Source organism: Osmia lignaria, chromosome 6, assembly GCF_051020975.1.
Source record: "Osmia lignaria lignaria isolate PbOS001 chromosome 6, iyOsmLign1, whole genome shotgun sequence".
NCBI classification, from domain to species: Eukaryota; Metazoa; Arthropoda; class Insecta; order Hymenoptera; family Megachilidae; genus Osmia; species Osmia lignaria.
Genome location: NC_135037.1, coordinates 1,310,292 through 1,335,019, shown reverse-complemented (window position 1 = coordinate 1,335,019; position 24,728 = coordinate 1,310,292). Strand labels below are relative to the sequence as shown.

The following is a 24,728-nucleotide window of genomic DNA, read 5'->3' as shown; positions in this document are numbered from 1 at the left end:
AGAAACACGATTAGAATGCTATAGAAATGTTGTTGAAAGAAAAATACATAACATAATATCGTAACAAAAAATAAAAACAGAATCAATTCACTACAATCCGCTCCAGAATCGTAGACCATGTACTTTTCCATTTCGTCAACAGTTAAACAGTCCCTGTGAACGAAAGCTCGCAAAATGCTTAGCACTTTCACTAAGATTATAAATTATGATTACAGTGGCCGTTTTGGCAGTACCCTTACACTGTACAATCTAACGTAAAACTATAACGATGGGCAATATCATCGATAAACTTTGAAACAGAAGAACGGATTGAGTTTTAGATAGTACTTCAATAGAAAGTCATCGCTTTGGTTATATCAAATTAAATACGTTCTTCGCGAAAAATAATAATTGAATTATTCATCCCTTCTGCCGCTAGAACAATACAATAATCTAATATCATCGAATAATTTACGATTAAGCGTAATATTTCACCTATAGATTATTATAGCGGCGCATTGTATTTTATGGATCATGGAAGATCACGGAACTTAGCCTTTCTTTCTTTCTTTTTTTTCCTTTCTTAACAGTCGAGTGGCTTCTTATTTTTATCGCATAAAAATTATTTCCATTATAAAAGCCACAATTGAACTCACATGAATTCAATATAAATGCACAGTTGCATAATTGCCGTATAATGTGACACATTACTTAATGGCACAATTATAATTCTTCGTAATAAAACGATCAACTAGAGAGCCAGTCCCCTAAGTAAACATACTAAATAAAAATACTGTTTGTTGAACGTGGTGGTTACCGCGTTCGAAATAGGAACTTTTTCAGGAAACACGATTTTTATCTTTTAATTAGTCTCTATGACACGGACGTACGTGATAATAACGATAATAAAGAAATCGTTGCGTTCGCCGATCAGCTGGTGTATACGGTATTTTTATGTATATCGTCAAACCAGCTACCCGCTGCTTTGGGATAAAAACTAAGTTTGCACCCTGTCAGTAAGCGCAACGTCCGTGTGAAAACTAATAGTCAAAAAAAAGTGAATGTGTGATTATGAAAGAAAAGCTTGGCGATTGTACTTAAATTGTGGAGTTATTCATTCCACGAGATCCAGAGTTCAAATTCGGTGACAATCCAACTACTTGGTTTGTTTTTGAATTACGCATTAAAGGCTTGTGGTGCCACATTGATTCCATGTAGTGTTGCCACTGCCAACAACTACGACAGAAATATCGGAAGCAAATCTGAAACAGAATCGGAATAAAATTGATTAAATACTTTTTACAGAAAATACAAATATAGTAATAAGATATATTTCTTACCACTTCACGACAAAAGTAAGGTCCTTGTTGCACTGAACATTCAGAACACATAGAATCTTCCAAATACGGATCAACTTGCACCTATAAAATATTAATAAAAATCATTATAATTCAAGGGAAATCTTGAATTTTCGTTTAACAGTATACTTCTAACCTTTTTCGTAAATTTGGCAGTTTTTATTTCTATAAAAGCAGCTGAAATTGCTTTCATGTATGATTGTTTTGTACTAAACGTAACACGACCAGATCCTATCGGATACTTATGTTTGTCGGTATCAATACCTGAATAAAGTTAAAATTTTAGTTTATCAGTATTTATTTGATCGTTCAAGTACATTTAGGAATATATTTTTACGCAATTTTTTTACCTGCATAAATAACTCCACGGAACAGATCGTCCATAATTTTCGCTAAACCACTAGCTGTTAACATACCGTGAAGAGCGCCAACAAATACTGTTTTGTGAGGATCAAGTTTTTGCGAAGAAGATTTTACATAATTACTATCTTCTAGAATCCACGGTATTACTTGAACCTATTTAAAAACAAAAATTATTGCGACGAAATGATTATAAGAAAATTAATGCGAGGTAATTGCATACCTCTTTTGCTTTCATACGTTTAGAAGATATTTTATAATACCAACTACCACCGTTGGTAAAATCGTGTGTACAACACGCCAACAAGGTTTTCACCTAAACAAATAATTTTTCTTGTTAAAGGCAAATGATAAATAAAAAGAAGAATATAAAATCTTTGCCCACCTGTTTTTCAGACTCAAATATGATATATACATATCCCTTGGGTTGAGCAGTGGATTGGTCTTTTCCTGGCCATTCCACTCGTATTTGACCAAACTGCTTGAAAGTTGCAATTAAAAGGGATTCGGTAATGTCCCAAGGTACCCCACCAAGAAATACCTTAGACGAATAACCCGACGGTTTCTGAGTACGTTGAGGCAATATACCGCTCCAAGTGCAAGTTGGATCACAAAGTGCTGAGGAATTTTTCACGTTATTAACATATCTATTCATTCGATGATCAAGCAAATAATTACGTACCAGCGGCACTTCGATGAAATCGGGCTACACGTTCAAGAGAGAGTTGCGGATTTAAAATATTAATCGGCGGTGAATTCGGTGGCATCATATGATTACCGGAAGAGCAACAATTTTTCTCATGTGACAATAGAGAATTGAGAAAACCATTGTTCTGATTCGACCCATAGTGATGGCCACGATTATGTCCGTGCGAATGATGATGATGGGTCGACGAAGAATTCTGATGGGCCGGAGCCAAGTACTTTTTCACCGCCATACGTTGAAACGCAGCTGCTCTGTTGTTCGTGCATAAATCCACTTCCGGTGATATCAACGAACTCAGAGACTGAGGGTAACATCCATGCGATGATGAATTTAATGATAAGCAATTCTAAAAAAACGGTACATTTCTTAGTATAACGAATGATATTATTCAAAATTCTTTTTCGTGAATTGAAATTATTCGTCGTTACCATTATGTCGGATAGAGAACCATCCATGCTACTTATTCCACTTGTTTCTGAGTCCGCTGGTGAATTTGATCTTGAACTATTGCAACCCATCATATGAGAGTACTCAAATGTAGGACTACTGCAGTCGCTAACGTTAAAAAATTAAAATCAATTACGCTAACAAATGATAATATGTAATTAAAGAAAAAAGAAGGAAAGAATACCTATAAGGGGGAGAACCACGAATAGATCTCCCATAATAGGGAGAATGAAGAGGGGACGACGGTGAACCGATCTGCTGCATGGATCCTCTACTAGTTGGAGATGATGCTGTCTGATTGCTACTGTTCATAGACGAGTATGAATATGGATTAGAGTACAGACTTCCGGGTGTGCTAGGGCTACCAGGTGTACTGATAGAACTAGGCGAGCTTGGTACATCCAACATCAGGGAATTCGAGCACATTCCATTCCTATCATCGCATTGCTATTAAAACACACAGACTTCGTTATTATTGAAAATCTATTCTAATAGCAATAAATAAAAGAAGCTTTTCTACATCTTTACACGAAACAACTAATTTTACTTTTAGATCTTTAATCGTCCAAAGTTGTTATTTATGACAGTCAGGGTTTTATATTATGATAAGACGGCAACCTTACTTGACACCGTGGTTGGAACGGATTCAAAATAATGTTACAAAATACGAGATAAAAAGAGAGGAAACGCGATTACAAGTTCACAGGAAAGTTGAGGCCAAAGGGTGGGAAAGGAGAGGGCCGGTGATAGAGCCGTTTGGCTCAAGCTTGTAAATTCTTGGCTATCCTGGAATCCGGGTCGCACTAACGCGCTCGGTTGTGTGTAATTTATTTTACCACACGCATTATACGTCAAGTCAAATACACGCATCTCGATGTCCTGTCGGCCCTTTATGTACCGATGCATCCAGCAAATGGTGAAGGTAATAACGTTAAAGGCGTCGAGAAGAGCCTGATAAAATGTCCATTAAAGCGTCTGCTCGATGAGGCACGACTTTCGTACAGTTACTCTCTTACTTTTCCCATGAAACAGCGTTATTTGCGACCGAGATACCATCGTCCATTATGACTCAACTATTCAGGATTATTATTCTACATATTTTCATATTTACAGTACTTAAACAGTCTAATAATATAAAATATTCTTATGCGGTATCTTTAATTTTTATCATCTTTTTTTTTTAAATTCATCAACTCAGCCATCGATGACCCCCTAATTTAAACAGAAAAATTTAGCAAAAGGGACCAACTTTGATTCTTATCGTGGCGTTATCGCCATCTGTTATCGTAGCTGCTATCGTAAATTGATGTTAGGGATCGGACGTAACGAATATATTGAAAATCGATACATCAAGTACAACTGGGAGCGTTCTTATTGTGCGCAAAAAAAAAAAATTAGCCGCGACGGATGGAAAAGGAAGTTCGAGGAGCAGTTGGAGTCATTCCAATGAGGATAATCATTGTTCCGGTTATTGCATTGGCAGTAGCCAGACGTTTCAGAATACTGCCTACTTCGCCGTTTCGGATTTTCACTATCGTGACCGTCGCTTGACACTTGCAAATGATAAAAATAACAAAAATAAACATTTTGTTAGTGCTATGTATTAATTTTTCATATTGTCAAGATCACAGTTGACCATACAATAACAAATAATCATTCAAGTTCTATAAAATTCTATGGTAATGTTTCAATAGAGAATGTTGTATAATTAAAATGATCTTTCCATAGGAAATAACAAGCACCGTTTAGTTATATTCAACGGAGCCGTAACAAATTACAGCAAGGATAAATTAAGGGAACTAGTTCTAGGAAGCGCCACGTGAATAACGAAGTTGGCCTGACCTAAATGAGACTGAAATTGTTCTGTGTAGAACGGTCGGGGAAAAGCTTATGCATAATATATAAAATAAAAGGAGGCATCACCTGATAATGCTGAGAGGATCCCTGATTGCGAGCCTGATATTGATAATTATGGCAGCCGGGTGATGCAGCCGTTGACTGGCTGTTCATCAACGATCCCCGAGGTAAACCTAGCCCGAATAGATCCGAAATCGACATGTCTCCTGATGTAAAGGCAAAAGAAAAATGTTATTATTTGAAATGTCACGGGAAAATAGAAATAAACAGGGCGCCGCGAAGACTATCGATTAACAAACGACAAACGCGTGTAGTACACGACGCGTTAATTTTTGAACAACCAAATAGACGATTAGAACAACTTTCTCTTTTTTTCGTTAAATATTTATCGAGATAGTGGAACGATACAATTAACTGCTTTGCATTTTACACGTTATAATGAAGATTGATATATTAATGGATGAAACCGTAATGAAGCACGCGACGTAACAAAATTACTGTACTACAAAATGGAAATTTCATCATCGACCTTATTGTTCGTATGTATACCGAAATGAATTATTAATTTAATTTCTTATAAATCCAATATACACGTACCATTAACAGGTAAATAGAATTTAAAAAGTAAATAGAACAATTGTAATAAGAATAATTGTAAAACTTAATACCATCAATATTGTTGCCTTTTTTAGGTTGCGCGCGTGACTTGTCGTGCGGATATCCTTGAAAGTTAGCCGGCGGCGGCAAGTCCAGTAACAAGTTGTTGATCGACTGCAACTGATGGAGATGCTCCCGTTCGCGGTCGCGATCACGTTGCTGTTGCAATTTGTCGCGATGTAATTGCTCCCTGTCTCGTTGCTGATACTGCAACTGGTCCCTGTCCCGTTGTTGCAGTTGCTGAGGGCCCACGTGGTCCCTCTGTGGCAGCTGCAGTTGCAACAGTTGTAGATGATCGCGTTGCTGCAGTTGCGTGTGGTCCTGGTCGCGCGTCGTTTGCAGTTGCAAACCGTGCGACGCTTCATTGTTTCGGTCAGGCACATCCGGTACATTCACTCCATCAACATCGTAGGTTAAATCTAGCTGCAAATAGACGAGAAACGGGATTTATCGTTAGCGTACGAATTCGTTTCAAATAAGAGTTTTCAGATATCAGGCTCTCTTGTATACGCGATCGCGCTTGGTATATTGTATTTACAGATAATAACGTATAACGTTACAACTATGTGATAATCAAAAAACGCTGTTCACCATTTCTTTAGTAAAATCTCCTATCGATCTTTTCTATCGCAATTTTTCTCTCGTTTACTGTTACTGCTATTGGAATTGTTTGTAAGGTATTGAAACAGACGCTACAGGAAGTAACGACATTTACATGATATACATGTTTGATTCGTTGTATTATGTTTGAACGTTAAAAAAAAAGTATACTAAGCTATCTTCCTTTTATTCGTTTAAATTCGGAAGTTATCAATTAATAATTTATTCAAACTAATCGCCTTGTTTGTCACACCGTCAATCTTCTTACGCAATTTCCGGTAAGCGCGATGAAATTTCAGATGTTCCACAATTCTTCGACAAATACACTGTTATCGACGATACAAATAATAATCGGTAGACGCTAAAAGGCGTTTTTATTCGCGCTTGAAAAATCGTGAAATTTAATGCGTATCACCTACCATTGGATTTCCCGAACTCATCGCTATGAACGATACCAGCGAACTATGCTTCGAGCTTTCGGTACAGAATAACGAAAACAGGAGCTGAAGGACGCCACTCCCAGTTCACGTTCGTGGAATTCGGAAAAAAAATTTTGCAACACCGAAGGAAGATATCGGGGCATTCTAGAGGTTCAACAGGAATTCCAAACTTCCTAGAATTCAACGCTGTCAAGTTCAAAGACGAACAGATACCTAAGCACGTTTATAATCTACAAAAACAACTGCCATTTCATAATACGTTGGTTTAAATGTAATATTCTTCAGAAGTCTCTGGATTTGTAACCCTTTGACTCATCGAATTACTTCTGCTTTTCCACTGATATCGATTGTTCTTACGAAAGTCTTCCGATATATGTATGTATGACTGAAGGATATATACGAAGGACGAAAACCCGAATTTTTCGAAATTTCAAATTAAAGAAGTTAATTAAAAATTTAACAAAGTTATCATGCAAGGGTGGAGGCTATAATGCACATACAAAGAATTATATTTAATAATACGTTTTTAATTCATTAATGCAAGCAATTATAACAATATATCTCATTTCAGTAGCTTTGTAATATTGAATCATTTATTTCTATGACGTTTGAAAGTAATCCAAGTAAATTCAATTGTAAGAGTTTCTTCTTTACCTTCGTTCATCGTTTTTAAGGTAGCTTATAAAGGGTTAAGGGCAATTTCAGAGGGCGCAACCACACATAATGTGTATATACATATACATATACATATAGGTAAAGGGCATGTCTATCAGCGTACGAAACGCAACGTGTTTTGCACGTGGACGCGTTGCGGCTCAACGTACGATTCGCGTGTTTGTTTACAAGTGAGGACGCAGGACATTCCTTCGCATTCGATTTCACATTCTAGATTCTACGTTATGATTATCAGTGTATACTGTATACCGACATAATTTACATGACAAATTCCCTTTTCGAAATGGCACTAGACGCCAACGAAATTCTGAAGTAGGTTACGAATCGACCGCATGAAAAAGTCAAAAAATCAGATTTATAGAAAAATGACACACAATCAAGATAATTGTATCAAATTGAAGAGAATAAATGTAAAATAGATGAAATATATCATTTTTGTAGAAAAATAACTTACCGATGGCATTAACGTAGGCATGTCGATCTTCAATTGAATTTCACCGACGTTTTCAATTGTCCAAATCGGTGTTCTCTACTAAATTCAATGTGTAGTAACTTTTTGGCGATGTAATTAGGCAAATTACAAAGAAACTGATACGGTGTATAAACGTTCAGCAGAATTTGTTGATTTAACAAACGTGAGAAATTAAATGCACAAACTTAATAAATTAGTGAATCAATAATTATCGTGTTATATTAAAAGTTTGCAATGTTTGATCCCGCCGGGATTTTAATCATTTGCCGGGGGATAATATTTTAATTGGTTTAACTCCCAGAATCGCCCATTTATAATTAGTTCGTTGGTTCTTTGAAAGTAAAATTTATTTTCTCCTGTGTTTGATTTAATGTCGATACAGCAACGATGGAGACGGAACGCCCATTCTTCTCCACATTGCTTCACTCTGCGAACTAAATTGAAGATCTGTCTCACCTCACCCTCTCGCTTTTTCACCAGCAAGTTCCATCTTCGGTAAACGCCGGCGCGGTTCACGAACGCGCCCTTGTGGAATTTTGTATGTGTGATAAAATACAAAATTGTAATATTTAATGTTCGATACCAGTTGTTTTATTCTATATTTATAAATAATGTCGTTCAAAATACGTACAATGTTTAATAATTTACAAACTTTGTACATTTTCTAATATACCATAATATTTATATTTTAAAATTAAAAATGTAAATTAAGTTTTCATTTAGAAACTGGTGTAAACTGTTTGTAAAAATCAATTATTTTAACATGTATATGTACATAGAACTGACATGCAAAAACTGATATAATGATAGTAGACTTCTAAAAACAAGGAAAAAATGTTTTTGAAGCAAAAATCATTGCTTTATTACATAGCCAAAATTCTATTCATTATATAAAAAATTGTTTATTTCATACATTCTTTATTCTATATGTGCAGTCGACGAATCCAACATTTCAACTTCGGAACTGATATCACTGGAATAATTTACGACAACCTCTCGTGGATTGTGATCTACTTTATCAGAAGTATTGTCTTCAGTTTTACTTGAATCTTCTCCCCATCCAGAAAATAGATTTACTCTTAGTTTATCAATATCTTGATTAGCTGGTCCGGTTATATTATTTCCACTCTCCAACGTCCCTGTATTGTCTGTTTCCTGATGTCTAACTTCAGGAAATTTATACTTCGGAATCTCGACAGGAGCATCTAATAAGAATGATTGATAATTAGATAAGATTATTTGAAAAAAATATAGTAAACAGAAACATGATTTTAGATACCCGGATATGGAGGTGATTCCTCTATGAGTTGTTCCATACAATAAGTTAACATAGTTGTTGTAAATGTGTCATCCCTTCTTAGACCAAGTGCTCTGTGAAAAGCATCAACAGCTTCCTGTGTGTTTCCCATCAATGCATGAATAAAACCTACTGCAGAGTATGTTGATGGATTCAATGGATTTAATACCAATGCCTGTAATCATAAAAGAGATAAGATTAATATAGAAACAATTTTTAATAAAACTATATTTAAGTACTATTTTTTTCTTAACCTGTTGATGATATTCCAATGCTTCTTCATATTTCTTCATTTTTCTACAAGTGTGACCCAAATTATTCAGAAGTGCTTCCCATTTACTAGGTAGAATAACATCCTTCAGACCACCTTGAATTCTTTTCATGGCTTCCTTAAATTGCCGTTCAGCAGTTTTGTAACTGTATTCGATGAAATGACAACTCTTGATAAATTAGGCAGATTTCCAAAAACCGTGGAAGGGTAGAAGTACACTAATCAGGTTGTAGAGTGAGCTTTGAACTTCTCTTTTCTACATTATAATAACTTTTTAGGGATAATATCAGAATAAATATAAAACCACTTACTCTAAATTATAAAAAGATATAACTCCCATTTCATGTATAACAAATGGGTCATTTGCAGCTATTCCTTGAGCCTGTTGGAAAAACTTATCAGCCAATTTGAGATTATTTGTTAAGCCACATTCAAGTCCAATGTATAAAAGTGGCAGATGACACCCTTTCATTAACTGAGATGCTCTAAAATAAGCAGCCATTGCCTGATCATGTTCATTCTCTACTGCAAAGGAATGCCCATAAGCTAACCAAGCAGGACCAAATAATTTATCTAAGGCAGTAGCTTTTGCTAAATATCTTCGAGCTGGATCACTTTTACCTGCAATTATATTAGATATATACAACAATAATTAGGAAAGGTAAAATTATTTAATTAAAATAATAATTACCTATGCTATAATAATAACATCCAACTGCAAACCATGCTAAGGCCATGTCTGGGTATAAATCAACTAACTTATGTGCCAAATAAAATAAAGCTGAAAAGTTATTATATAAAATTATACAGAAAACTATAAATTATAAATTTCTTTTATTGTGATTGCTTACTTACCATTAGTCTTTTTTAGTTCTACTAAACAAGCAATATGTATTGGTAAACATGAATTATGGTAAGGGTCTTTTTTTAATATTCTAAAACACAAGATTATAAATGTATATACACATTTACATGATATAAAAGTAATATTCTTTTTTCACAAATTACCGTTCTGTAAGTGAGAAGCATTTATGATAATCACAGTTATAATATAATCTTTCTGCTTCTGCAACTTCCATGTCCAGATTATCTAATAATCTATCTGTGACAAGAACTCCCATTACACTACAAGTTACAAGTGATTGTTTCTTATTTGGTTCTTGATATTTCTTTAGTTTACTTTCATACAATAACCGTAAAAGCTCTGCTTCAGCTTCTGTGCATTGCTCACTAAATGGAAGAGATTCCAGTAGTTCTTTTTCTAATAAAATTACATACATCTTAGATTACTAATGTCTATATTTACATCATATATTCATACTTTTCTTACCTTCAGAAGCTGAAAGCATTTGATTTTGAACTAATGCTTCAAATGCTTGATAGGAATACACATCACAATGTAAAGCTTGTTTGTAGCAATCAGTTGCAACTGCTTGATTATTCATAGCTTCATACACCCTTCCTTTTACATACAATATTGAACTTTGTACCTATCACAGAATTCAAATAGATTGATAAAATCTTATTAAATTAACATAATTTTTGGAAAAATCATGAAGAATTATTTATACTTAATCACATTTTTTGGAGCATCTTCAAATATATCAGTACGATCTGTAAAACCTGATTGTGTTATGTTTGTACATATCTCTGATTCTTTAATGACTTGCAATGCTTCATTATATTCTTTTGCTTCTAAGAGACTTCTTACTGTTAAATAATGGCACATTACATCTGTCTACAAAACAATATTAATGTAATTTGTAAAATGCATGTGTATATATATATATATATATATCAAAGTTTTATAGTGTTGGTAAATATAACAAAGTTAAAATTTACCTTTTCTAGTCCTTTGTTTCTAATAAGGTGTGCAGCTCTATGATACTGTTTCATTAGATACATACAATGAGCTAACGTACATATATCCTTAGGATCTTCATTACTTAATGAAACAACTTTATCTGCCCAAAACAAAGCTGCACTGTATAAATGCTGCAAATAAATCAGTAGTTAAGTTTCCATGGCAGCTTTAAATAACTGAATATCTTTGATAAACTCTAATGAATCTTTAAACCTTACCAGATCAATATACGATTTAATTAACTTTCTGCAATTATCCAAGTCAATATTTTTATTATCTAACAAATTATGCATTTTTTCATAATCTACATTAACACTTTGACGCGCCATGTTTAATTTAAATTTTAAGGGTTAGGTATGTTCTCCCCTCCAAAGAATCACTGTTTATGTACATATGTACTGTTTGCCGTTAATATATTTTTATAAGATTTATTTTGTATCAATAGTATGTTTGAATTTTATTTTATTTTATTACATACTACATAAATAATTACATAATATGTTTTTTGATACAATGTAAAATAATTTACAATTTTAAATACGCAATACATTGATAGCATTACTTCAATTACTTGGCAGAATAAGTCAGTAATTTTTTCTGTAATTTTTTCAACAATATCATTGGTTGCATTGGTTAATACATAGGAAAAATGCACGTGGCGCTGTATAACAAAACATTATTCTACTTCATAGATCTTCCGTGTGTGGCACTGTGGTTGATAATCAAGAATTTTGAATCTTCTTCCTTACTGTAAAAATTACAAACGCGGATAGTAGAGATAGAAGATGGTAAGAAATGAACGAATCGCGTGCTAATGCAAACGAATCTAATCGAACATCATTCGCGACAACCGTGTAATTCTCGGTATTGTCGACGTATTAAAGATTTCAGTGACGATATATCATTTTACCTGATAATGATGTAAAAAAGTAAAGTGAGCCTGAAAGGGGGGTAAGAGTTCGGCGAACGGAACGGCCAAAAACTCTTGCAGGCGATGTCAAACATGCGGCGACGAATTTTGCAGAAAAATCTACCAAATCGACAGCGTGTTTTGGCCAAGATTTGTCAGTGAAACCAGTGCCAATGAGTGTGAATATATGGCGGCGCGAGTACTTTTACTGAGCATCTTGTTTACAGAAGTGTTAAAGCCCGCTTGTGCCGCAGGTATATCTCCCTCCTTTCTTCCTATCTAATCTGTTTATATTCGACAACTCATATACGCTGGACCACGCGCTAACGTCTTTTTTCTATTCTTTTTATTGCCAAAGTACTGAATCCTTCTTGTCACGTAAAAATAGAAATTCGTTTTTGAATTATTAAGATACATTTATTTCAAAAAGAAACAACTGTTTTGTTTAAATGTTTTGTTTATATTTCTTACAACATGGGTATGAAATAAATTATTCGTAAATGAACATATTAGAATATCTAGATATGTAAGCAACGAAAATATAATTAAATTGTAATGCTGCAATTTATTTAATTTATCTTTGCATTTAGCATTGTATAATTATTATAAGAACAATGCTTTTACAGCTTCACTTATAATATGTAATTGCAATCTTATTTTTTAATGACATTACAAAGAATTCATTACAGGTGTATTTTAATTTACTATTAAAAAAATATAAACATAATTTTAATGTAAAATAGTAGATTTATAGTAAAATAAAAGTCATGGAAATTTGTTAACCATTTGCATAAATTTATGTATTCCCATATATTCTAGGTGTCAAAGAATTTGGAACCGGTTTACATAACAAAAACGTATCTAAATCAGAAAATTTCAACACTAGTCCAACCAAAGGTTCTGGCATTACACTGGAAATTGAACCAAGTGGTCATGTGATATTAGGAAAAAGAGGAATTACACTTAGTTGTATAGCTGGATCAAATCAGAGTATCTCTTGGTTACACAATGGAGTACCAGTACCACCATGTGGTATTACACGCTGTACTGTTCTCAAAAATGGTTCTCTTCACTTGTATAAGGTATATTTTTAAAATTATTAATTGTGTGATGTGTTTAAGTTGATGTTATTTAATGTTATCATATTATTTCATTTTTGTTTACTTAAGATGGTGCAGAAATTTAAAGACAAAAATAATGCTACTGTTAATGTTAGAAATTATGGTAAAGATGAGTACCGTTGTGTAGCACAAACTAGTTTAGGACTCTTAAGATCATCTCCTACATTTATTCGAATAGCAGGTAAGTTTCCCATTTAATATTTTATCTTTCATGTTCTTGATATTTCTTACTAAAATACAAAATTACATTTATTCATATTGTAGAACTTGCCCATGTATTTAAAGAATTATCAGAAAATATAACTGCACAAGAGGGTGAAGTAGCAAGAGTGTCTTGCTTAATAGATAGTGTTCCTTTTCCTCCTAATATCACATGGCAACATAATGGAAAAATATTGTTGCCCAATCAGAGTAACTTAAAGTAAGAAAGTTTTGATTAATAGTAACCCATTAAGTAATTTATGATGATAATAATGATAATAATAATATGTGATTTACAGTACTAGATATATTATGGTACCACCAGGTGTTCTGTATATAAAAGCAACGAAGTTATCAGATGCTGGTTCATATAGGTATAAATGCGGAATCATGTATATCACAAATCCAAATGTTTAAACTGAAGTAAACTACATTATTTATTTCTGTAGATGTATAGTAACTAATGAATTCCTAAAGAAAACCAAAAAAAGTAAGGAAGCAAAATTATCTGTTATCTCTCGACCAGAGGGTAATGGATCACATACACCATCATCATTGTTTCCACAAGTTTCATACAATCATTGGTTAATAAATGGATCAAATATTAGTTTAGTATGTGCTGCATCTGGGTATCCACTTCCATTTATGACATGGTCGTTTATTCCTCGCTATCCTGGTAATTTATATGCATATATTTGTATGTTATTTAAATATTTTAAATGGAAATGTAAAATAATTTATTAATTTCTAGATAATAATAATGTTACACAACCTCGCATTTTACTTAATTCTAGTATTGGTATTAGTATATTATCATTGATAAATGTGAGCGCATCAGATGCAGGAGTTTATATATGTTCTACAAAAAATTTTGTTACAAATAATTCAGAGGTTCAGGTATGTTATTATAGCGTGTTATTATACATAATTGCCGACAATTTCAATTACATGTGATAAAATGTATTTCAGAATGTAACAGTGGATGTATCAATACCACCTTCATTTTTGAAGACACCTACAAATCAACTATGTCCAAATGGGAGAACTGCAAGATTTGAATGTCAAGCACAAGGGTTACCTGTGCCTAAAATATATTGGTTGAAAGATTCATCAAATATTACAGTGAATGGTAAAATTTATTACAACGTTTATATACATTCAGTTTGGAACACAATGCAATTGTACATAAATTTGTTACAGGGCGTAGAACTATATATGTAAAAGACTATAACAAAATGGAACTGGCAATATCAGCAACAGTTCCATCGGATTCTGGTATTTATCAATGCGTTGCTGTTAATTCAGCGGGAGAAATATGGGCCGCAGGTCGGCTTCAAGTAAATACAACTCGTAATAGTCCTGCTGCACCTACCTCTTTAAAATGCCGTGCTCTGTCACCAGTTAAAATTTTTATTTCCTGGGAACCACCAAAGTTTCTACCACATAACAGTATTAAAGCTTATACCGTCCATTACAGTCCCGTAGGTGAGTGCATTAAACAGTTTGAAATTAAGGGAAATGTTAATAACAATCAGATATAACGTAATATTCTTTTGTATACATAGAAGGAGGCAAAGAAGAAGTTTCTCCGCCTGAACCGGGTAATTCTACGTCAGTAGAAGTGACGAAACTTCTCGAACCATTTACGAATTACTCTTTCTATATACGAGTGTGGAACAATTATGGTCCCAGCGATCAATCAGCCACCATTTTGTGTTCTACAGCCCCGAGTGGTATGTTGTTTTTTAATGTTCATTATTCTAAATGTAACAAGCACGTACAAAAGTATCTTTTTAATTAGTTCCTAAAGGTACACCAAAAGTAAAAGCGAATGTAATTAGTAGTACAAAATTAAATGTATCATGGGAACCACTAACTAAAAAGGAGGCTCGTGGTATTGTGGTACAATACAAGTTACAATACAGACTGCATCAACATTCATCTATTCGTGTTCTTTATTTACCTGCTACTGTGGAATCTTATGCAATTCCTGGTATGCATTCAATACTTTATACTGATAAAATCGATTAAACTTGATCTGATATTACTTTAAAATAATTTTAAAAGATTTAATACCTGGAGTACAGTATGAGGTACGAGTATTAGCAAAAACAAAACAAGGATGGCCTAACCTGAGTGAATCACAACTGGAATGGACAACTGTAACTATGCCATCGACTGAATCTAATCAATTCGTTATCAAAAACATTGTGGATATGCAAGTATTAATCATAAATGCTTCAATTGTAAAAGTTAGTATAAATACTTTTAAAATTATGAGTTCTTTTTTCAAAATCGTTCTATACATATTACCTTAATATAATGTGAAAATTATTAACACCAGGTAAAATGGAAAATAAATGTTAAAGAAAATGATAAAATTGCATCAGAATTTGATCATTGGCAAATTTATTGTGAAAATCAAAGTGGACATAAATTAGATACTATTTTTTTACCAAAAAATGATACTGAATACGTATTTACTAATCTTGGTAAGCAATATCATAGTAATTCATATATTATTGTGTGCTTAGAAAGTAATTGATACCACTTTTATTTAGATGTAAATGTTTCTTATACGATGGGTTTATGTATGATAAACTCGGGTGAAACAACAGGCTGTTTAACGAAACAAATAGGAACTATTCTACCTGATACAAGTGAGCCTATCATAAATTTGAATTCTATTAGAATATAAGCATCGTAATATTATATTATATATCATTAATATTTTTCTTTATTTAGATAATGTACCAATAGCCCTGGAAGCTATTCCCGTTTCACCTACTTCTATAAGTGTGACGTGGTCATTGAATGATGAGCAAGAAGTGAATTCCTTTGAATTATGTTATCAAGCAATTCATGCAATAAATTTAGATGGTCCTAAATGTATTATTATGTAAGTATAAAATATTCACTCTATTTTTATTATAACTTAAGTGTTTTAATATTAAACATTTTAAACATATTTTTCAGAAATGATACCAAGGCAAATATTGATAAACTCAAACCGTTTACATTATATCAGTTTAAAGTAAGAGCTATTAAAAATAATACAAACCAAAGCACTTTTTACAGTGAATCGGTAGAATGTTATACAAATGAAGACAGTAAGTGTAAACATACATTAAATTTGTATAAATTTTAATGAGCATACAATAACTTATGTATATTAATAATTTCAGTTCCTGGTAAGGTAGAAGAAGTACAATGGTATTTAGTAAACAATACGAAAGTTCGAATCGCATGGAAGGAACCAAGTAATATAAACGGTATTATACAAAATTATTTTGTTGTGTACACCATGGATTTAATGGATTCGACTACAACGTGGAGAAATGTGACGGTACCTGGTAATAAAACTTCGACGACTTTACCTGGTTTAATTCCGGGGAAACGATATTTTGTCATGGTGCAAGCAACCACAAAAGCTGGTTACGGTAAACCATCGGATCCCATAATTATTATTACTGGTGGTAGTACGTCGAAAGTACCTTCTTCGCCGAATGAACAAGAGCCACCACATAACACGAAACCTGATCAAAGCCTCGGCAAGTACCGAATAAACAATTAAGTCAGAATGTTTATTTATTACGTAGAATGAAAATTATTGTGTTTATCTATTTTTAGGCGTAATTCTTGGTGTTAGTATTAGTATTGGATTTATTACAATCTGTTTATGTAGTATATATTGTCGAAAAAAATGTCAAAATGCGCGTCTTTCAAGAGAAAATGCACAATCGGGGAAAAGTCGTGTATTAACACGAAATGGGAGTAGATGTTGTACGGATCAATCTTCTACATCGGTGAATCAACAGACGAATAGTAGAGTGTCGCCTAATGAAATTGAACTTGCTGTTCTTTGTCCATCATCTCCCATTACAACTAATTCTCATTTAGATACGAAAGTACGTATAAATTAATATTTCTCTATAGTTGAATATAATATTTTATTGAAGTACATTGTTACAGGGTGGAAAATCTAATGGGATTCTTGAATCGTGTGCGAAAGAACCTTTATTACCATCATGGGAACTAAACGGCGAAACTAAAGATATCCACGTAACAAAGAATTCACAGGTATAAATAATTTTGATTTCAAACAGTGCAAAGTATCTAACAAAGTTGGTATAGTAAAACTAATGTATACTTCACGCTATAGTACAAAACGAAGGACAGTGTTGTCTTAAACAAACAAAAACAAGAGCAAGAGCCCGAACAAGATCTAGAGGTTATACAGCTCACAATGGTCAATTGTACTTTAGGCAGTAGTAGTAGCAGTTTAAATAATAACTCTGGATGTACAGACGGAGATACGTCCTTACCAAAATCTATGTGTATATCTGTTCCGGCACTTGGACCAAATGGATGAAAACATTAGGCAATATAATTACGTGTTCACGTTTGCTTACCATGTGAATGTGCAACAAGTAAAATGAAGAAATGTTCATACAGTTTAAATCAATTGCAAGGTATGTATACATACGACTGTACAAATATGTGTATACACATACGCATTAACGCGAATTAAAAGCAACAAGAACGAAAGAAAGCAGAAGCAAATTACTACATTTTACAAGTTTAACAGAGTGTGACTTGTAAATGAAAGTACTGATGCATACCTGTACATGATTAATGTAAATAATAGTGTTTTAAAAATCTGTCGAATCTGGACATTTTAGCTGTTACCTTGTACATAACTTTTCGAAGCAAGTTATTTCTGTTGATCCAGTATCCCAATATTTACAGTTTGACAAAACTTCTGACAATTCTTATATTTAATTTTACATAAAACGATACTGTGGCACAGATGAATCATTCAAATGATACTTAACAAAATATTCATTAAATAACTTGCTCATATAACATATATATAACATACTGAATTGACACTTGTAGAACGGCAGAAAAATATGAAATTGAACATTAAACAAATAGGATAGTACGAAAATTTTCGATGATCTTGTAAATAAGATGTCTGTTTATTATATGTTCATAAAATACTACGTTTTAAATAATAATTAAAAACAAGTAAATAATGCATTCCTTCGCATTACAACAAAAAACAAAATTATTAAATATCCAAGTTACGGGTATGGCCTAATCTAAATCATATGTTGCTTTTAAAGAGAGCGATAGTACTGATCATTCCACAATTTTAAGTTTCCTGTTAACTAAAGTTCAATAGACATGGAAGAATTTTAGGTTTTAAGAAATTTAGAAAAGAAAAATACTAATCAAATTTTAATTAATACATTGAAAATATAGCTTAGATTTTCTTTTTATTACAAATATTATAACAAAGTACACATATACCACTAAAGATTTTGGTAAATATTTATTCTATTGAAGAATACGACGTTATCAAGCATTTTTTAAAAAGTAATTGAAATGTTAATATTAATTTAACACAATTTTTTTTATATTACATGTTGATAATTGTATTATATGCTATTAAAATGTATGAAAAGAACAGGAAAAAGTAGAATTAAAAAGAAATGATCAAATTTTTATAATGTATACACAGATGTATGTAAGTATAAAAAAAAACTGAATCATATATTGAAAATACTGATTGAACAATTGGAAGTACTGAATATAGTCTATATATTTTTTCCTGTTCACTATGACAGTCTAAACAATAGAGATCAATCTTCTGTTGTACAAGACGTATAAGGTTAACTATATCATACAAATGCAAAAACATGAAACAAAACTACAAACATATTCCAGACTGGTGCATGTTACCATGACAAAAAACCCAATACAGTACCTGATAGAATAAGCTATATCTTTTAGAGTGAGACATAGATATGTCATGTTATTATTGTACCTCCATTAATTGTTATTTATTACATTTTATATTCAGTACTATTTTAAACGATCACATTACACTGAATTATGCAATAACATAATCACTGCAAGCACAGTATAAAATCATGTAAAAAAATAGAATTACTTCAATATGCACATATTAGAGATTTTATCGTATATTTATTACACAGATTTCTACATCTTTATATAAAATAATTTGTTAAACATATAATTTAAAGTCATTGCTGAAAAATGATTTTGCCTTATATTAAGGAGAGGTGGTTGCTCTTAATACAAGCTTTCTATAACATATATTCCATACCTATTCTTTTGTAAATGTAAATTACAACTTACATTATTTTATTCAGTCTCAGAACTAATAGATTACTGCTTGAAATATTTACAAGATCTGATATACCGTTACAGATAGAAGTATGTTTTATTTAAACGCCATGTATGGAATTTGTTACATATTTTATATTCACAATTAGAATCTCAGTTCATATGTACATGATTATAGTTATTCATTCTTGACATTTTTACAACAAATATCATTTGTTGTAATTATATTGCACTAGTATAATGCTTGTTTTGTGATTTTTATTTAAATAATTTGTTTCCATTTGTTATCATATTTAACACAATCTGTTACATTTTATGTTACTGACATGTAGTAGTATACTTTTATATTTGTTGAAGGTATTTGTTACTCTTCTTGGAGTTGAATAAGAAATGAAAATTGGTGTATAATGATAGGCAACTGATCGCTCATAAAATGTTTTCCTTTTACATTATACTTTCAGTATGTCTTTAAGTATCTTTTACACTGTGAGTATATTTTAATTATTAAGCTTATACAGTTTTATATTGACAAATTTGAGAAAGCATAAAGAAGTAAATTAAAAAAAAAAACAAAAAAATATAAAAAGAATAGATCAAAAGCATCAACAAAGTAAAGAGAATGTACTAATGACATATAATGGCAGAAACATGTAGCAAACATTATGCCTTCTGTATACAAATCTTAATTATTGATTTTGGTAATCTTTGTAAAAAAAGAAAAAAGATGAGTGTAGGTTTAAAAAGTATTTTTATCAGTTTACTTTTAACAGCATAGTATACTGTATTTGTTAAGTGCGATGTTGTTTTGACTGCTGTTGACGTGAGTCTATTGAAAAATCCTAATTGCGTTAATTTTGTACCTACATAAATTTACCAATTTATAAAAGAACCTTCACCGAACACTTAAAATGAAGTTGATGTTAAGTAGGAAAAAATTTTCATACATGATTCCCTTAATTAATTGTGTAAATGTGATAAGTTTCAAACTTTGTAAAAAGGCAGAAATGAATAAAATAGAGTCGCCGTGCTGTTGTATAAGCATTATAACTTCAAGAAATGAATTCTGATTACAGTATTGAAGTACAAAGCAATAAACATTATTGTATGTAGATTACAAATAGGAGCAACAAGTATTGTAAACGTAACATTTAGAGTATAACATTTTATATTAAAAGAAAGAATAATTGGAATTGAGGCTATTTTGATCACAATTTTTTAATAAATTTGTTTTAATAAATTATTGTATAGGCTTTGATTTAGGTATATTTATATCTACTTCTAAACTTCATTATGCTAAGCAATATTTCAATTAAGTGTATAAGATTTCTTGTTATCTATAGCATATTCTTCATCTATACATATATCAAATTTATTTCCCTTATATTTCATAGAAATCCGCACCATTACTACATAATAAGGGCAATAGCTTTTAAAAGAACACCAATTCAATAGTATTGGCCATACATAACATTATCAAAGTATTAATTATGTTGTACGGCGACTCTAGTCAAATAAATATACCTCCATTATTACCACCCTATATAAGGGTAGGTAGTTTACATTACTTAATTTTAACTTAACCACAGTACCTATTACACAGCACTATAATTTAAATTTATACAGTTTACCTCAGAAAATATTTTCTCCCATACAATGGGTAGATAAGCCAAGACATTATACTTTATTTTATATAAGATATATATAAAAATGAGAAGTAAATCCGGTAAAAATTGAAATTTGTATTATTATCGTTAATTATAGTAATTATTACGTATTAAGGAAGCTTTATTAATTTATTTTTCGTAAACTCATATCATTTTTTTTTTTACTGATCCTTATATTATTAACCTGTTGCGATAATTATGCTATTTTTTAGGGTGCAGTTACTTTATATAAATATTTTTACCTGCAACTTGTACATACATTATCTGCAGAAAATATTAAAAACAAATATATATATTTATGTGTATATATATTTGTTTAATATATTATGTATAATGAACTACATGAAATTATTATAATCTTATTGTTTAAAGTATTAAAATTAAAACAATACACAAAATATTTAATGATATTGTTGACCCTTCTGAACACAGTATCTTGTTGTAACCAATGATTGAATAAAATTAAGACAACAATGTATCAATGTTGCTGGTATATGAAAAATAAAAGTTAGTATCCTTTCCCAGAAAATATAACTAAGTAATGTTAAAGGTATAATAAAATAATCAAATGAATGCATAAATGAGTAACTTTATTGTAAAAGTATCGTAACAATTGCTTCAAAAGAGTAATACTATTAATTTTATTTGGCTTTTAGTGCCATTAGCCTATGAAATTTTTGTTACATTCTATGCAAAAGTAGGCTTACTTAATTTTATATTATAAATCTACAGATTTGCTTAATTTTGGCGTTTTTGAAACAGGTTTTAGCTTAATTAATATTATTTGTACTTGATTTAATACACTATATACTTCAAATGTTCCTAATATTCTAAACTTACATAACTGTAAGACCATTTACTTGGAATAAAAAGATTTCTATTTATGAGTCACAGCTCTTGGAAGATATATATTAAATGGAATGCAATGGATATAAAAACACAAAATCTTGTATAAATATCTGTAAATCTTGTTAGTTCTTTAACAGTTTTATTTGTATTCCCAGTCTTGAAAAATTCAGTACAAAAAAAATTTGTTTTGGCGATGTACACAATTCTTTAAAATATTTCCCCAAATAACGTTATATTCTATAACATATATATAAGTTTGGGCATGTAAAAGATTTCTCAACCTCACGTTAATCTTACAGGTCAAAACGTGACTAGCAGTTCAAAAATGCAAAAATTTTATACTTCAAACTACAATAAAATTAAGTACATTAATTTCTAGTTTATCACATTTGTAATAGGCTTATATATGAAATCTTCATATTCCATCTGTATACTCTCTCTAAACATGGCTAACAATATTTTTGTTAGCAGGTAAAATACGAGTATGGTATATAACATACAATAGAGTATATAACTTGCATATATTACTAGGCACAAGGTGAAACGCTCCAAAAATTATTTATACAAATCATTGTAAATTTCTTCAATAATTAATCATGGCAGTCTGCATGGTTAAGATTCATAAAACCAAGGAATGTGGAAATATCTTCATGTTTACATAGTCATCCAAAACCTAGAAACCAATAATTAATGTAATATATGTTTGAAAAATAATAGTTTACCAATTATTATAAATGTTCTTATAGATGCTTAAATAATTACCTCTTTTAAAGCATCTTTTGTGAGTTTTGGATAAAAATAACTAAATCCAGTACTTGTTAATTTTCCTGGTTGCATATATAAATGTTTGTTATAAAGAAGTTCTTGATCAATATATGGAGAAAGAGGACTATTTTCCACTCCATCTTTGTTACAAGCATCTGCCCAAGGTCCCATATGTTTATCATTTACTTCTTCGACTACAGAACTCATGTCTGTCTAGGATATGTAGCAAAAAATAACCTTTTAAATTTGCATTGACAGTTTATAATTTGTACATTATGCATTTGTAATAAGATTTTTTTTCATACTTTAGCTAATGTAGACAGTGCAGTACCCCAGTAATCATGATTGATATTAAACAACTCTGAAACAATTGCACTGATTGAACCTTGAGTTGAATCACCTTCGTCAACAACATTGTATGTTTGACCAATAGCCTCTGGCTTATTCATAACATGCCAAATAGCTCTAGCTACATCTCTCACATGAACTGTGTTCATATGAAGATCTGGTCCCCAAAGTAATTTCATCATTTCTCCCAAATGTTTATAAACTGCTCCCACTACTAAACGTGGTGCTATAAAAAGATCAATTTTTATGAAATATCTTATAGAAAGGGTTTATTCATTTATTATGATGTTACCTAAACCATTTCTGTCTCCACAACCATAGACAATAGCTGGTCTAAGTATTGTATACTTCAAATCTGGTATGTTTTTTAAATCATTTTCTACCAGTAATTTATACTTGGCAACAAATGTCCATGGTTCCCCATTATCTTCCTCTTTGAGAGGATTCTATAAAATGATTAATTCATTGATTTCATCTTTTAAATGAATTACTTAACAAAGGGATATTACAATTTACATACTTTATCAGTAGCATTGAAATTACCAGATGATATTTCTACATAACGATTAACCTGTAGTTTTGCTGCTTGCTGAGCACAATTCATGCTCAGCTTATAAATTCCCTCTTTATATACAGGATCTGTTTGACCACTTTTTGTTTCTCCAGCACAATTAATCACATAATCAATTGACTCATCTGACGCAAATGCATTCTGACAAGATGCTACAAGTAATTGTAAGAAAAATGATTATAAGGCATGTAGATGGTACAATGATTGTTTAAATTTCTCATGAAAAACCACTGTTAGGATTTTAATTACCTGCATTAATTAAATTAGCACTTTTAAATTCGACTGAAGGATGTTCAAATAACTGTTGGTGTTTAGGATTGAGCCAAGCTGTTTGCGGAGGTACTTTGTCTACGATACGTATAAAAGACACGAGATCGTTCTCCAATAAGTATTCCACAAGATTACGTCCTATGAAACCGCATCCTGTTTTGGCGATAAAACTTCTTTAGTTCTATTTATCGCTTCCGTTATACTATCATTCAAAATGGTACTTACCTCCTAAAATTATGACTCTTGGCTTTCTATCAGAATCAGACGTTGCCATAATTACTGGTCATTTAAAGTAAAACAATTATTTCTCCGTTTTGTCTTCTACACTTCGATTAAAGCAGGAAAGTCATTAGGCGTTATGACACTTCGGTTGCGATATAATTATCAGATTACTGCTACTTGTCACCTAACCTTAAAAACTTAAAGAAATGTGTTACTATGAATCTGTATTAATATTTTTTGCCGAAATCATCAACAGTAATCTTAATTTCAGTTGATTTAAGTTAAAAGAAGACAAAATCATGAGACAGTTCACCGACGATTCTCGGATACAGTTTAAGTATAGTCCAAATTACACATCAACCATTAACAAAATATAAAGAGTAAGAACCGGTAAGAACTCGGAACAAAGTTATGACTGATTAATGTGTATTTAGCGCAGTCGATAAGAACGTTCCTCTGTTTTATTAACGCAAAAGTTAAAGATATGCTATACTTATATGCTATAAATTAATATTATTCAGTTTATAATGTAACTTCAAAGTTTAAAGTGAATTCCTCATTATTTGTATAGAAGATCACTGGTAATAAGATATTACTTTATCCCTGATTTGTGTTTTTGTACCCTCGAGATAAAATTTTCTTTCTATTTTGTTTTTATTCCCATTATA

The 24,728-nt window shown here is 31.5% G+C and overlaps 4 protein-coding genes and 1 long non-coding RNA gene across 7 annotated transcripts; 2 read left to right on the top strand and 3 right to left on the bottom strand.

Moving 5' to 3' along the window:
* Positions 1 to 41: 41 nt before the first annotated feature.
* Positions 42 to 7,668, bottom strand: orb (polyadenylation element binding protein orb). Of its 2 annotated transcripts, none has more exons than XM_034317976.2 (12): positions 7,534 to 7,668; positions 5,376 to 5,787; positions 4,774 to 4,913; positions 3,035 to 3,297; positions 2,832 to 2,958; positions 2,380 to 2,749; positions 2,083 to 2,315; positions 1,921 to 2,013; positions 1,688 to 1,853; positions 1,474 to 1,601; positions 1,320 to 1,400; positions 42 to 1,241 (listed from the first exon to the last, which is right to left on the bottom strand). In XM_034317976.2, exons 1-12 carry the CDS (start codon positions 7,552 to 7,554, stop codon positions 1,077 to 1,079), a joined length of 2,199 nt encoding a protein of 732 aa, XP_034173867.1. In that variant the 5' UTR covers positions 7,555 to 7,668; the 3' UTR covers positions 42 to 1,076. The 2 variants fall into 2 exon arrangements, with proteins under 2 accessions (XP_034173867.1, XP_034173868.1); XM_034317977.2 differs by lacking the exon at positions 7,534 to 7,668 and adding an exon at positions 6,384 to 6,741.
* On the top strand, positions 7,592 to 8,612 carry LOC117601350 (uncharacterized). Its single transcript, XR_004580661.2, has 3 exons — positions 7,592 to 7,714; positions 7,934 to 8,089; positions 8,487 to 8,612. It is a non-coding gene; the product is annotated as an uncharacterized LOC117601350 (long non-coding RNA).
* Positions 8,294 to 11,509, bottom strand: Cdc16 (cell division cycle protein 16). Its single transcript, XM_034317980.2, has 11 exons — positions 11,202 to 11,509; positions 10,962 to 11,114; positions 10,699 to 10,857; positions 10,450 to 10,609; positions 10,128 to 10,380; positions 9,975 to 10,054; positions 9,811 to 9,900; positions 9,431 to 9,740; positions 9,103 to 9,265; positions 8,831 to 9,023; positions 8,294 to 8,756 (listed from the first exon to the last, which is right to left on the bottom strand). The coding sequence occupies exons 1-11, from the start codon at positions 11,310 to 11,312 to the stop codon at positions 8,470 to 8,472; spliced, it is 1,959 nt and encodes a 652-aa protein (XP_034173871.1). The 5' UTR covers positions 11,313 to 11,509; the 3' UTR covers positions 8,294 to 8,469.
* Positions 11,510 to 11,723: 214 nt separating this feature from the next.
* Positions 11,724 to 20,010, top strand: LOC117601333 (protogenin). 2 transcript variants are annotated; one of them, XR_004580657.2, is made up of 20 exons: positions 11,724 to 12,147; positions 12,713 to 12,975; positions 13,063 to 13,195; positions 13,279 to 13,435; positions 13,515 to 13,589; positions 13,665 to 13,891; positions 13,967 to 14,112; positions 14,185 to 14,344; positions 14,416 to 14,700; positions 14,781 to 14,948; positions 15,017 to 15,208; positions 15,283 to 15,467; positions 15,560 to 15,707; positions 15,777 to 15,875; positions 15,961 to 16,114; positions 16,192 to 16,325; positions 16,401 to 16,766; positions 16,846 to 17,123; positions 17,175 to 17,295; positions 17,378 to 17,518. XR_004580657.2 is itself a non-coding variant. In XM_034317975.2 (20 exons), exons 1-20 carry the CDS (start codon positions 12,081 to 12,083, stop codon positions 17,585 to 17,587), a joined length of 3,555 nt encoding a protein of 1,184 aa, XP_034173866.1. In that variant the 5' UTR covers positions 11,725 to 12,080; the 3' UTR covers positions 17,588 to 20,010. The 2 variants fall into 2 exon arrangements, 1 of the variants encoding a protein (XP_034173866.1); XM_034317975.2 differs by having other exon boundaries at positions 11,725 to 12,147; positions 17,188 to 17,295; positions 17,378 to 20,010.
* Positions 20,011 to 21,659: 1,649 nt separating this feature from the next.
* On the bottom strand, positions 21,660 to 24,449 carry LOC117601341 (uncharacterized). The gene is made up of 7 exons (XM_034317992.2): positions 24,064 to 24,449; positions 23,818 to 23,991; positions 23,518 to 23,720; positions 23,290 to 23,443; positions 22,955 to 23,223; positions 22,647 to 22,862; positions 21,660 to 22,557 (listed from the first exon to the last, which is right to left on the bottom strand). Exons 1-7 carry the CDS (start codon positions 24,110 to 24,112, stop codon positions 22,504 to 22,506), a joined length of 1,119 nt encoding a protein of 372 aa, XP_034173883.1. The 5' UTR covers positions 24,113 to 24,449; the 3' UTR covers positions 21,660 to 22,503.
* Between the last annotated feature and the right edge of the window lie 279 nt (positions 24,450 to 24,728).